Raw genomic sequence first — 14,209 nt, 5'->3', positions numbered from 1 at the left:
TACTTTACTGGAGGCCATGTTGGATGAAAGCAAAATCGGTTTGAGCCTTGCTGATTTCTGGAACTATATTCAACCTGGTTTAAGTGAACAGAATAATTTTGGCCAAGAGTTCCGGTGTTAAAGGAGGGTAAAATGAATAACAGGGCAGTGATTCTCAGGAAAATATGGAAACTTGAGATATCGTACTTACAGCGCTTCTTCCCAAAACCGTTTACCAGACTGTACAACACTTGAGGCGGACAGTGTGCTTAATAGGGTTGGCCAGAGAAGAATGGATAAACCGACAGCGAGGAATCGACGATGGGCATCGGACTGAACGACAGGTAGAATACTAGCGTCGTATGTGCTCAAAGACTCTGTAAGGTCAGAGTCGATAGAAGCTGGAAAAAAAGACGGTTGAAAGACACTATAATCAGAAGAACATACCCTAGTGCTAAAAAAACCTAACGGGATGAGTGTTTCCCTTCAAATCGCCATCCTGATGTTTTTCTGCCGCACGGTATGACTGCTAGACACCCAAATTCAGCCCAAATAAATCTAAATTTCAAAACTGTTTGGTTGTTGGTCTGCTCGCCGGGCTTTGTAGTCCGATTGCAAACGTTTCATCGCCAGAATGTTACCTCGATCGGTGATGAAAATTTTGCAATCCAAATGCCAAGCTCGGCAAATAGACAAACAACCAAGCAGCGCAAGCAGGCCATCTATATTCCACAACTTCAGACTTGCGCCATATATCAAGAAAGATGTGGTCAGATCTCGAAAAGCTATGCTGACTGCGGTTACGTAATCTTCTGGTTAGTAGTTTCAGACTGTTTATCTCAGGATCGCGCTACCACTCATCAGTCGGTGGGTTTCACGAAGCCTGTAATAATGTGCAGTGGACAGAAGAATGGTGATGGGAGCCAACCAAGAATGCACATGGCAGAGTAACGGTTTACAATACCTCAAAAACTAGGAAGACTAGGCAGATGTCATCATCCGCTCTTTCCGTACTAAAGGGGGTGAATGGAGTGGGGTTGTGATGCATTAGAAGGCCAATCAAGTTTGAAATGCAGTCAAACGCCGCGGGAATTATAGTCAACAGGGCTTCTATACGATGGAGGCCTGAACGAGACGTTTTTGTTAAAAAAAAGGCGTTTAGCTGTAGCACTTTTTCGGCGCCTAGCTGCCATGCCACCCGAAGGAAGCAGGAGGTATGGGATACTGCCAGGTCGCCCAAACCTAGACAGGGGAAGTCGAGAGGCTGAGGTTAGATTCGAACCACGGACCTTCTGGTTAGTAAATTCGCGCTCTAACCACTTGGACCATCTCGCCCCGTTTTTGTTAAAATACTTGGGTCTGTAGTTCTAGGTATTTGCATTCGATGGACTGCAAAGCAACTTCAAGCTGCGCGGCCAACCGGAAATAAGGATAATGGAAACTACAGTCAGGTAGTTTCCATCCGTCCCTTTTCCCCTTTTGCACTACCCAAATAAGCTGTAGAATCAGGGATATGATGAACTGTTTCTCACAGATGTCAACAGTGTGCAGTGGCTGTCTAAAGATTCTGCAACCCGGTATTTTCTCGGTTCATCTTTGGAGGATAACTAATATAGATCATCAAAAAATCAGTGGCACATTAATTCAAATGGCCAAAAATGACATCTTTGTTCGAACTGCACCAAATGATTTCCATACCCCGATTGGAGCCTCCTTTGCATTGCCATACTTGCGTTGTGGAGTTGCTCATATTTCCAATCTATTGCCTTTTTGTTGTAAGTAAAAGGGGGAGGCAGAGGATACTACCCCGTAAGAAATGTGAAAAGTTAGCGATAATGGCCTGACTATTTACATGGGCCAAGCACACCATCACTTCGACACTCGTCAAACATGAAGAAAAACGAACATATCGTGAAGTTATTTTGAGAACTGGGGAACCCTATCCAACGAAAGCTGGCAGGGGGAAAGTCGGGCGCAGAAACCAGGAACTTGCTAACAATAATGACTGACGTGCGAACACGGTACATTGTGAGCAAGCATCGGTTCCCCGCCTGTACCTACCTATAGCCAAACCCATGCATGTGATTCTGTCAGCTGGATTGTGTTAAATAGCACGTGCAGCCATCCGAACAACTTGTGATTCGGCGTGGACCTGGAGGTATGCAATCAACTAACGAACGAAGGGCACACAGGTTCGGTTAAGAAGCATGAGGGTGGGGGTACTGTAAGATCGCCTAAACCTAGATGGGACGTTGGCTCGAACCACTCAACTTCGGGTTCGGAACGCACGCTCGACTAATACGCTGGTTTGAGCAGTGGTGTAGTCTGTTCAGTGCATTAAACTAGCTGCTGGTTTGTTCGCCGATCTGTGCAACTGCAACGAATACGGGATTAAACCTATAAAGGCAGTGATGCTTACTTTCGGCAGGATTGTCACACTCGTTCCCGGGAGGTAGCCTGTTCTGGAGTATCTCACTGGCAGACAAAATAAAAAGAGGATGAGGAATTTTAGTAAATTTTGTAGTAATAAGATATAGTGAGTTGAATAAAGCCGGGTCACAGATGGTACTGTGCCGCACTATCAATAACAAGTCCAGTTCAACTCCCCAATGGCTCGAGCTGTTACAGCGGAGTTCACCGGAGACAATGGTTGCAAGACTGTGTAACACATTGGAGCGCCAGCGCCATACCATTCTAAGCTCGAGTTTAACGCTCAATCCATCTTCCGAATGAAATTTCCCACAGCCTAATGAACATAGATAGTGCGCTCCTTATTACCTAATCAAAATTCTCACCTAGTCGAAGAACGACGCGAAATCGTTTCCCACAATTGCCTGTCAGGTTATTACACTGAAACTGTACATGAAAATAGTCAGGCGTCACGAATAGGGTAATTTGGGTTTGGAGTCCCTGGGGTTTGGCGCGTTAAATAAGCAAGTGGGACACAAAACGAAATAAAATCTGTCATTATCAAACTGGTGAAGAGGGAACTGCCCACACACCCAAACGAAGAGGACGGCCACAGAAGTGTGTTGTACCCCAGTCATAAAGTTCGAAAGAAACTTGCCCAATTTGTATTGGTTTGTGATCTTTTTTCTCTCCCAGATGCGATGTGTTGGTATTTCAGGTCACCAAAACACGGAAACCCTTCACACCCTCCCAATGAACATATGAATATCTAAATTTAACTGGTTACGTACTCGATTGCAACCAATTTCATACAAACGATTAGTGAAATGGAGACAGAAAAAGCGAGAAAACCAAACTTTTTCCGCGACGTTCTCTTCTTCGGTGGTATCTTCAGCCGTGTGAATAAATAAACCTGCTGATTTTATGATTTAGCTTTACCTCACGTCCGTATTACAGTAAAATTGGGGAATTTTTTCGCACGAGAAGTAAGCTGCTAGCATTCCGAACACGGTATATTCACCGACACCAATCACTTTCTAATCACATCGAAATGCATGTAAAGTCTCGGTCGGATTTCATATGCATTACTTGCCAAGAAACTGGGTGAGTAGACCGGATTGTTTGATAGGATACTGGTGCATGATCGAATGAAATGAACATGTGATAAGGCATGCTGTCACGTTACTTTACTCTTCGACGAAAACGTGCGCCTAATCTAGGTCTGTCGAAATGCATATAAGCTTCAGAGCGAAACCCATCCATGTTCAATAAATCAATCACTTGAAAACTCAGCTGAGCTTGGCGATGGGTTCTCAGCGTATACGCTATTGACTGTCCAAATGCAAAATGAGTGTTGAAAGTTCGGTATTACGCTCGTCTGAGGAGCCATACACGGAACGAAAACGGTTGTGGAGTGTCTGTGACATGCAGTCGATTGATCTTGAAAGGGAAAAAGTCCCTGGATATCTTGAACACCGCCCGAACTACACCGTGACGCAGCGTTTGTGCTGCGCAGTCTGTTGAAGAACATACTAATCAGGAGATTCAGTCGACGCTCATTTTAAGTGCCCAGTCGCACCAAATAAAATTCGGCTTTAGTTGATGCCTAAGCTAAAAGGTTGAAAGTCGAGAACAACCAGAAGTGGAAAAGCAAGGCTTTCTGGGAAAATGCACAGTGACTCCAGGGTTGAGAGGTGGGTCGGAGCAAATGATTGACCGCATGGTTATATTAGGGACAGTATCGCTTGTCTTGACGTATCGCTTGTCTTGTGCCAAGGAGTTATGAAGAGGGTTCAAAAATAAGTTCAATACACGACGTTCGAAGACTGGTGTGAGCTTCCAGCACGAATTTCTGTATAAATCGGTGATTCATCCGGTTACATACATTTATGTTAAAGAGTTTATGTGTTTACAGGGAAATCCTTCAAAAACGATGCAATTTAAACATGTTCTGAACCGGAGTTTACTGAATCCACACTAACTTTTACCAAAAAACATGTTTGTGATAGGGGCACCGAAGCAAGAATCGTGGAACTTGGGCTGCAAAGTATTCTGCAAACTATCAAAGGCGTGGACCTCAGTTGGATAATGTGAAACGCCGGACAAACTTACCGGATTGACGCCATTTGAGAAGCGTAATGTCCACCTTTCTGAAGAATCTGTGGCAGCCGGAGAATCAAACTTTTGAACGCGAACAATGTGGAGTAGCTGGGTGGCAACATTTTTGCCAGAGATTTGTCCGGTGTCATTTTTACTGCAGCAGCACTTGAGGGACCAGGTATCGATTGTGTACCAGCAACATCAGCGAACTCATTCGAAAAACTATTACGAACCTCCTTTATGTTCAAACCGTGACGGATGCAGCCTTGTGCAGCACCGAGACAATGTTCACTGATGATGGTTGGATTGAAGAACACCCGAGTGCTAAACTTAGGAGGAAGGTACTGCAATATGGGAGGCGCGTAATGGTCGGGTCTGTTCAAACGATTTACATCCTACATTGAAGAAGATGAGTCACCAGAGTTAGAAGCACGCAGGAGAAAAAGCAAGGACAATCGAGCATTTCAGTGTTCAAAACTATTGTCCCAGCGCCAGTTAAAAAGTAGCAAAAGCGTGGTAAAATTCTTTAAAGGGGAATTGCTACGGCCGAGCAACTCAAAACTGATTTGTGGTCTGCTGTTTCACTAACCAGTGCGCATCAAAAGGTGCCGTACCCTTGGACCAACGGCCTGTAGTGAGACAATAACTTCACGTTTGGAACAACACTCTCGTATAAATTCTCGCAGTCGGTACTGCAACTCCTTGGTTTCCTGTTCCACCCACTGTGGTATACCAAAAGACAGGGTAGCTGGAGACAACATATTGCGGAGACAAAGGAAAACTGTTACAACTACATTTATAAGTTTATCATGAAACTGCCCATAAGATCAGGTTAGGAACTTCGTGATGAGGCAAGAAACGCCGAGCTAGAATGCTCGATTCTAGCTTAGTCACATCTGACTAATCAGAACATGCCCTTGTGTGGTCCTCTGGACATCTCTTGATGAGACAAGCCAAAGCCTCTTGAGTCTGATTGGCCAATACGCTACGGCGTTGACTCGTAACTTTCCGCCCTTCATAAGCCTAAACGATGTGAAGTCTCAGTAAGTCCGGACGACCCGTCACCGGAAAGAGGCGATCGAGAACAGCAGGTAAAGCTGGAACCAAGTGCAGCAAGTGACTAGGGTGAAACACTACCTGTCCCACACAAATTAACAGTAGAGCTTCGATGTGTACAAAAATGGGGGTTGTTTTCCTAATAAAACAGCCCGTTTATCTGACAAACCTTATTGGAACGACTAAACTCCAACAGAATTGTGCTGGAATATTGTTAGCTCCGGTGCATTTGTTGGTAGTTGATCAGATGGCCGCTGATTTGTACGCCGAGTGTGGCAACTGACTTACAAATGTTTCGTCACCGTTCGATGATGTCTCCTCGAATGGTGACGAAACGTCTGTAAATCAATCGCCAAGCTCGGCGAACAAATTAAAAGCCACCTGATCGACTACCTATCAAGAGGGATCGTATAGCTGACCAAAGCGACCACCCTTTGATATACGGTCGGCCTCCTATTATCGCCGAATAGGATTGTTTTTCCTAAATGTGTATCAGTGAGAGTACTACGGCGGTTGTTTCTCTCTTAGATGACTTAATGAGGTCCTTTTAAAATGTGATTGTCCGGTTGCCCGAGCGCCCTGGTTGTTCCGGGCAAACCTTTCTGTAAAGCTCCATAATGGCCCCGAAGAGATTGCAGTAACGAGGTTCTACCCTACCGTGAAGTATACCAGAACTGACCCGAAAAAGAGACTCACAGTCAATGCGGTGGCTTTGTTTGTCCATCTGGTAGAAGCGAGCGCATATGCGTTTCCACGAATACGCCGCCGTCGTCCGTACATGTGCAACAAACGCTTGATGTGAAAGAGCTTGACTCTGCGGAACAGTGGAACCTGATCTGAAGAAATGGATCCATCAATCCGTTGGGTGATTTTGGAAAAAGCCAGCTTATCCTCACAAGTCAACCCCTGGTCTAAACGACTGGAGGAAGATGGAGATCCAGCTTGTTCCGTAGTAGACTTCGGAGTTTTCATACTAGCGGGTGTTTTTGTCTCCATCAGCTGCTTCAGATGCTTAGCAGACGGGCTTCCTTCCTCGATCCGAATCATGCAGCGAGCAATGGAAGGTGCCAACTGCAGTCAAAACGGGACAATCGAAATGCCGTAAAAGAACCACGACATAAGAAAACACTGGTAAACAAATTATTATGCCTTCAGATATAATGACCTATGAATTTTCCTCATACAAGACCACCCGCAAAGTTGCTGAAAACTCGTCGGCTCGCTACCGGTCCCCCGCTTGTTGGGGCTCAGCACATAGGTGTAGAACTTGCGTTCCCATCAACCTTATGTTCTAGCTGAACACCAAACCCTAAGTAATTAAACAAGTACATTCAGCTGAAGAATATCAAAGATGAGAAATTCATTTAACCTTTAAATTTATGTGTCTCACAGAATTCCTTCCCAAAATAGGCCACTGTAGTACAATTCTCTCAATGGTAATTGCAACTGAAGTTGGCTCATTACCTCGTTGACAAATTTACAGTAGCTGAAATCCAACTCAGCACATCTCTTTCGATGCAAAAACTTCCGGGCGGATACAGAAACGCTCCTCAGCGGAATCTTCCTTGTGACAAGGGGGCGAGATGGCCCAAGTGAATAGAGCGCGAATTTACCGACCGGAAGGCCCGTGGTTCGAACCCGACCTCTGCCATTCGACTTCCCCTGTCTAGGCTTGGGCGACCTGGCAGTATCCCAGCCCTCGTGCTTCATCCGGGTGGCATAGCAGTTAGGCACCGAAAGGGTGCTACAGCTGAACGATTTTTTGTGGCAAGGGTAAGAGCCACACTGTGCTTTCCTAAACGAGCTAACGACATTCTGACCATTTTTGGTGAGTGCTAAAATTACTTAGAGAGTTAGGGTAGAGGTACCAGGCGTTCACTGCTCTTGCACATTCGTGAATGAGACATACTAGTGCGTACGATGAACTTGTATAATAATTGTTGGTAGTGTGAGGAGATTTGGGATTTTGTGGACATTTCGTCCTGTAAGTGAAGCCAATCTATGCTGAAAAGCCGAGAAGCACTGTACAGCTGTTTCATCCTTATTGGGAATCATCAGCAGTGCGCATCTCACGAAACTCCGAAGAGTCTCGAACCTGCGACCTCCCGGCTAGTAGTTTGAACACTTAACCGTTCGGCCACGAGTGGCTGATCAGCAGTGTGAATAACTCGCACTTAGACAGGATATAGCGCCGCTCATCCTTCAATCACGGGATCCACATCACGCGGTCACACATGTTGACTGGCTCATTGAAGGATGAGCGGCGCTATATCCTGTCTAAGTGCGAGTCAATCACACTGCTGATCAGCCACTCGTGGCCGAACGGTTTAGTGTTCAAACTACTAGCCGGGAGGTCGCGGGTTCGAGACTGTCCGGAGTTTCGCGGGGTGCGCACTGCTGATGATTCCCAATAAGGATGAAACAACTGTACAGTACTTCTCGGCTTTTCAGCATAGATTGTATAATAATCTTCAGGTACGGCCATCCATGAGAGCGAAGCATCTGCAACCCGGCAGAATCCAATTAGTTAACATAAAACAAGATGATTTAAAATGGGTGTTTCTGATAGGGTAACCACGAATTACAATCTCTGATAACATATAAATCTTATCGGACTGTGAGTGAGACATGTAGTACCGCAGGCCTAACCCTCGCCCATCAGATAAATCGCTGCTTTCCATTCCAACCGCTTGGTGGAAAAAGCTCAACACAACATGAAATTGTAGAATGAAAGTCGCTAAAGCCAAACTGAATGTCCTGGTATTTCCACGGTACCTTTCTGGTTTGCGACGCGTTGTCATGCTTGCATCCGATTAAAAACTAAACAGGACATGGCGGGTGCCTCGTGGAGAGAGTGCTTCAATCGCTCAGCCGGTGTCTGGCTTGAGTGTGCCCGTCGTTCTAGTTGGAGTCCGTGAGTTCGTTCTTCTTCGATGAGTATATGGCATTTAGTTGCTAGCATTTTCTGCTGGGATGTTTCTGTCGATGGGGAGAACTGACTGACTGACTAATCGTCCTCCAGTCTAGGTCAGGGCGCCCTGGAAGCATCCCACCCCACGTACAACCGTGGCACTTACAATTAAAAAATAATCTCATGCCACATCGTCATCCACAGGTCCCAGCACATGGACTGACCGCTCTGTTCACCGTGCATCATTCTCAGCTGCACCTTCTGTACATCCAACCTCAGTGACAGCCTGAAACACTTCGAAATCTGTTTTCAAACACCGAAAGTCTGTTTACTTCGCCGCCCTTAATGCCCGCGCACTGATAACAGGGGGCTCTTGCACATACGCTGGATTCCCTCTGCATCGATGTATCGTTTTGTCATAAACAGAGATAGAGTATGCAAGCACTGTGTCTGAACTGACTGCCCCTCGCTCTCTTCTGGGTTCTGGCTGCGCAACTCTTACGGTGCAGAGGTTGCTGCAGCTGGATATGGTGGTTATTGTAATGAGCTATCGAGCGGAAGTTGCAAGACGCGTTTCGCAGAGGCAAATATCAACCCGTGAAAGGAGGCAAATCCTTCGCTGCGAAGTCGTTTATCAGCAAACTAAGCAGTTACAGGCTATTAGCCATGAAAGCAGGCGTCTCATATGCAGTTTTCGAAAACTGAGCTTTCTCATGTGTCTTCTGGAACTTTCACAGATATTCATTGACTACCACACAATTGTGAACGAACACTGCAAAGCTGTTCCAAAGGTTCCGAAATAAACTACATCTTTCATTAGATGCGGGGCGGAGCTTCGAAACGACCAGACTACTAGCGTGCCTCATCAGTAGTACACGACACTACACAACTTTCCCCTTCAAAGCTCGTCTACATACCACCGATTTCCGTTTGCCTTTGTCGGCCCAACAGCTGGTCCATCCTGTAGCTCTTCGGGTGTATCATGTCACTTTCGAAGCTGAGAATCGTCTACCCTTTTCCATCCTCGACCGCCGTGAGGTGTATAGACGTTCTCCGACGGTCGTTAGCGACAAACGGGCTTTGCCACCGACTACCCAGCTTCCGTAACCTCAGTCCACTCCTTCTGGGATTCTGATGATCCTTTCACTTAACCTTCGCACCTATCTGAAACGGTAGTGGCTTTCTATTTGCCGTTTTCTATCTAGTTTTTTCTTGAACGGCGGTCAATTTTTCTCGAGCTTTCCTCCTTTCCCAGCTCCTCCTGAGACAAGCGTATTGTCGGCCACAACCCAATTTCCTGATCAACTGGAAGGCTCGAATGTCGACGGTACATCAGCATGGATAGGGGATTGATTGTGGTTGGTTGTATTGAGACAAGCGTATTGTCGGCCACAACCCAATTTCCTGATCAACTGGAAGGCTCGAATGTCGACGGTACATCAGCATGGATAGGGGATTGATTGTGGTTGGTTGTATCGACGCACGATGTGCTAACAACACCATCAGCAATTTCATTTTCCAGTCACCTCATTTGGCCGACAGCCATTCCTCAATCGTTCGGTTAGGCCGTCCGTAGCCGTCTGATGCCCAGCTTCTGCAAGCAATTCCCAAACTCTTTGCTCGAAAAGCAAGAACCGTGATCCGTTAGGATGATTTTTTGGCACCCTGTGGTTAGTCCGATACATTGATTTCCGCAGGTTGTCACCGGAAAGGGGCCCATGACGTCAACGGACCATAACTCGCCAACCTGTGATACAAGGATGGGTTGCACGACGTGAGTGGCCCCTGCCATATCCCCTTTTAATCAGCTGGCATCGCTTACTGGCCACCACATAATCCATCACCTCACTTCTCATTCGGGGTCAGTAGGCCCTCTGACGAAGTCCTGGTGCACTCTGTAATTCGACGATCAGCTTCCGTATGAAGACGTGAAGTATCACGAGCAGCACAGATTCAGAATCGGTGGCGTCACAGGATATTATGGCAGTTTCACTCAAACTCAGCCTGTCAAAGTGACTCTGGAACGTCTCTAGTTATGTCTCCGTCCCCGTTCCCAATAATCCTTCCACCCAGCAAGGATGCTGCAACCTTCCGCAATACAGGATCTTACCGCACTAGTTGCACCATCCTTCCAAGATCCTGCCTTTGAAGTTGCACCAACCTTTCGGGATCCAGTTCGATGACGAGGCTATTGACCCCAATCATGATCTTGGGGCCTCAGCTTCAGCCTCCGGTCTTGACAGCCAATCAGTCAGGTGGCCTTCCTTCTCTGACACGTACCGGATCGTGAGGTCGAACGCTTGTAACCGAAGCGCCCAGTGCGCGAGCTTTCCACGAGGATCTCCAGTGATCTTGATCCATTCGAGGGGTCAGTCTAAACGTGGAATCTGTATCCAAGCAAGTATGGTCTCCACCTACCAGGACCCAGACGATCGCTAAACATTTTTTTTCAATGGTTGAGTAATTCTGCTCAATCTTAGGCAGGACACGATTCACATTCTCGATGACTCCATTCGTCTGCTTTGGGAATGCACCGCGATCACTAGCGACCGATGCAACAGTAAACATTTCCCCGATCATGGACAGTTTTAGGGTCAGTTTCTGATCCAGCACCTCCCCGATCAGTTTTAGGGTCAGTTTCTGATCCAGCACCCGCGCGTTGACATGCTCGGAAGCCTCATGTGCTTTTCTTGTCCAATCGAATTTCCGATTTTGCCCAGGCAAGTCGTACAGTAGGGCAGAAATCATGTTGAAATCCTTGACAAACGGGTTATAGTATGATGCTCGTCCGAGAAACTGCCGTAGGGACCGCTTCGAATTGGGAACTGCATAGTCCTTGAACTTTCCCAATTTTCCTGGAAGTGGGCCTACCTCTCCGTGACTCACCTTATGTCAGAGCGGTGTCACCGAACTTCGAGCGAATTGTGTTAGCCTCATTTATCCACTGGCCAACCTCCCGAATATGCTTCAATACGGCATTCAATTGAACCGCAATTTGTCTCTGCACACGGCAACATTCTGTAGTCCCCTCGTTAAACGAAGCATCAAGCGTCTGAACATGAACGGTGCCCCCGACAGGCTAAACGGCCTTCGTCTAAATTGACATTTGTTGTCCCCAACCATGAACGCCGTTTTCTCCCGGTCCTCTGACCTGACAGCTAGTTGCCAGTATCCGGAACGCAAGTCAAACACCTTGAAATATCGCGACTGCTTGAGCTAATCGAAGATCTCCACAACCTAAGGGACATCCACAGTCCGGCTCAATCAATTCATTCGCCAGAAATCTACGTAAAATATGTATTTTTCGTTCGCCTTCCTCACAAGCGCATTCCATTCATTCTGGAACACCGGTGTGGACTCCGACCATGCACTGGTGGGCTGCTGCTTTTCACTGTTTTTCAGATACACGGAAAACCCTCACACCTCGCTCAGCCATTGAGAAGCAAATAAACGCAAAAATCAAATGAAAATTCCAAAATCTGCTCCTCAAACGTCTCCCAAACGGTCCTGTGTCGGGTATTATTGGTCACTGGGAACAGATATTGACAGTGCTGCTCACAGCCGGGACTTCCGGTTGAAGTGCAACCCAACTAGGCTCATCCAAACATCGCATCGTTGATAAGACCGTGGCTTTCCTGATGGCCCAGTGAAAGATTTCTCCGAACCGCAGCCACCATTCAACCAGACTCCTGATTAAAAACAACCCGATAAACCCAAGAAATGGAAGACACAAAAACGCTAGAAACGTCCACAGGCTGCTATACTTGATTCGTTCGCCTGGTTCTCAGAAGACTTCAGTCAGCGAAGCTATCGGGGACCAGAAGGGCTCCCTGGTATTCCACAAAGGAGAACGTTTGGACCATTGGGTTCAATACTTCCAGTTGGCCACCTGGTACCTTCAGTTCGGACTGCCAGCCAACTTGGACGATAAGCTTAAACGTTCAACGCAAGCCTGGAACTTCAAGGTCCGTCTACGGCGATGATTGGCGCACTGGCCTCTCAGGGGAAAAGACAGTACTACAGAGATCCGGACAGTTTTGCAGCATCACAATATTTTGCGCTCCGTCCAAGCTTGCTACGGGAAAAAGCTGCTTCAAAAATAATCGGTCTTTCCAGAAATGCGCTAAAAAGATACCCAATGGCCGTCACGTTTGTACTCATACCAGGAACAGTGTACTCCCAACATGGATGAGACTGGTTTACACAAATGTGCCCGTCTGGGAGGACTTTCTAGAGACCCTAGCAAAATTTATCTCTTCCAGGATAGAAGTTGCCATCAAGGCGAGATTGTGTGGTGCAACTACAGTACAAAAGTTCAAAGAACTGCTAAAAACAAGCTTAAAGGCACAAAATCGGAGTAAAATGTCTGCGCTCAGCAATCGTGTGATTATACTCACAAAGTGCAAGTCAGCCACTTTCCTTGTTTGCTGGAGAAGTACAGATGTTGAGGGAGTTTTCAGAGCGTGATCAAGGGCCAACCAAAATAACTGATCATTTTCTAACAGCTTTTTAGCCAGAGACACTCGTTCACGCGAGGCAGGGATGGATCGGTACGAATCAACCAGGTGGTGTACGAGCAGAACGCTCACGTGTGCGTCCTTCATTCGTTTCATCCATTGTGAGCGTTTAGCCGCTGGGATCTTGTTTGCTCTGATCACCAAACAGAATAGGCTGCGACGAACAGGGCCAGCAAGCAATCGTTTGATCTAAATGGAAATTAACCACAAAATTATGTCATTAACAAAATACTCTAAAAGTGTGAACAAGTTGACAAGAATTCTTGTCAAAAGTCACCCCTGAATCGATCAGGACATAAATACTCCGAGACCGGAAAACACGAATACATGGTAACCCCCAATAGTCCACTGTGTGAAGAACATCTATCAACAGAAATGTCAGTGTGATTAGGCAGAAACTAATATGAACACTCAACACGAGATGAATTGGGAAGACGGCTGAAGTTTTCGTAAGGGAAAGAGACGTTGTGCTGGTTATAGGTCCTCAGCTGAGATTTTCTGAACCAAGAGAACAAGGCCCTAACACGATTCAAATTGTTACATGTTAGACTTCGCACCCTAACCTATCGGTCGTGGGACGTAGTAACCCAAACTAACCAACAGATCTTTTATCCATACTTAACAGTGACTTGCTCTTCCGGTTGGAGAATATCTCTGACTCGCTCTCCGTTTGGAATAAGGTTTAACTAACTCGCTCATCTAGCCTGAGGAAACTTTTGTGTGAAAGGTGGACCGTTACCAAGCAGTAAATCCACCAATTGTTTACCAAACTCTTCTGCAACCAAAAAACCTATTCTTTTTATGACCAGCTAGGTCGCACTAGACGCTGTAGTCCGGGTAGTTCTATGGAAATATCCGGTCCATAATCGTATGTCGGTGAAATTCGTGGACATCCAGAGGGCATTATAAAGTGAAATGATAAGTCGAGCCCGCGTTCGCGGACAACTATATCATCCGTTCTCCATCACCAGCGAGGTTTACCAATAATGTCCAGTCTGCTAGTTTCTGATTAACGTCAGGGTTGGTGACATCCTTGACAGTTCAATGGCTAGAGACAAGCATGGAGGTAAGGAACTTCTCATGACTAACATGGTTCAGAAACCAGAGTATTGTCCTGACAGGAGATGTCATCCAATCTCTACAGAACACTCTGGGCTGTCTCAAACCGGAAGTAAGACTTTTCTGAATGGATTTCTTACCAACGAAGCGTCCAATCCTCAGTCAGGACTGATATACA

General features: G+C 46.4%; 1 protein-coding gene across 1 annotated transcript in view; it reads right to left on the bottom strand.

Annotated features, from left to right (window-relative positions):
- Positions 1 to 14,209, bottom strand: part of T265_03379 (hypothetical protein) — a gene marked incomplete at both ends in the record, with an annotated part of 31,892 nt that overhangs the window by 2,344 nt on the left and 15,339 nt on the right. The window contains 5 exons of the mRNA XM_009167848.1: positions 191 to 380; positions 2,399 to 2,454; positions 4,501 to 4,883; positions 6,241 to 6,615; positions 12,853 to 13,161. Coding sequence (XP_009166112.1) covers positions 191 to 380; positions 2,399 to 2,454; positions 4,501 to 4,883; positions 6,241 to 6,615; positions 12,853 to 13,161 — 1,313 coding nt within the window. The remainder of the gene's footprint in view (positions 1 to 190; positions 381 to 2,398; positions 2,455 to 4,500; positions 4,884 to 6,240; positions 6,616 to 12,852; positions 13,162 to 14,209) is intronic.

The sequence above is a fragment of the Opisthorchis viverrini genome (genome assembly GCF_000715545.1).
Source record: "Opisthorchis viverrini unplaced genomic scaffold opera_v5_48, whole genome shotgun sequence".
Classification (NCBI taxonomy): Eukaryota; Metazoa; Platyhelminthes; class Trematoda; order Opisthorchiida; family Opisthorchiidae; genus Opisthorchis; species Opisthorchis viverrini.
The sequence above is the reverse complement of the archived record's forward strand: the minus strand, read 5'-3'. Positions and strand labels throughout refer to the sequence as shown.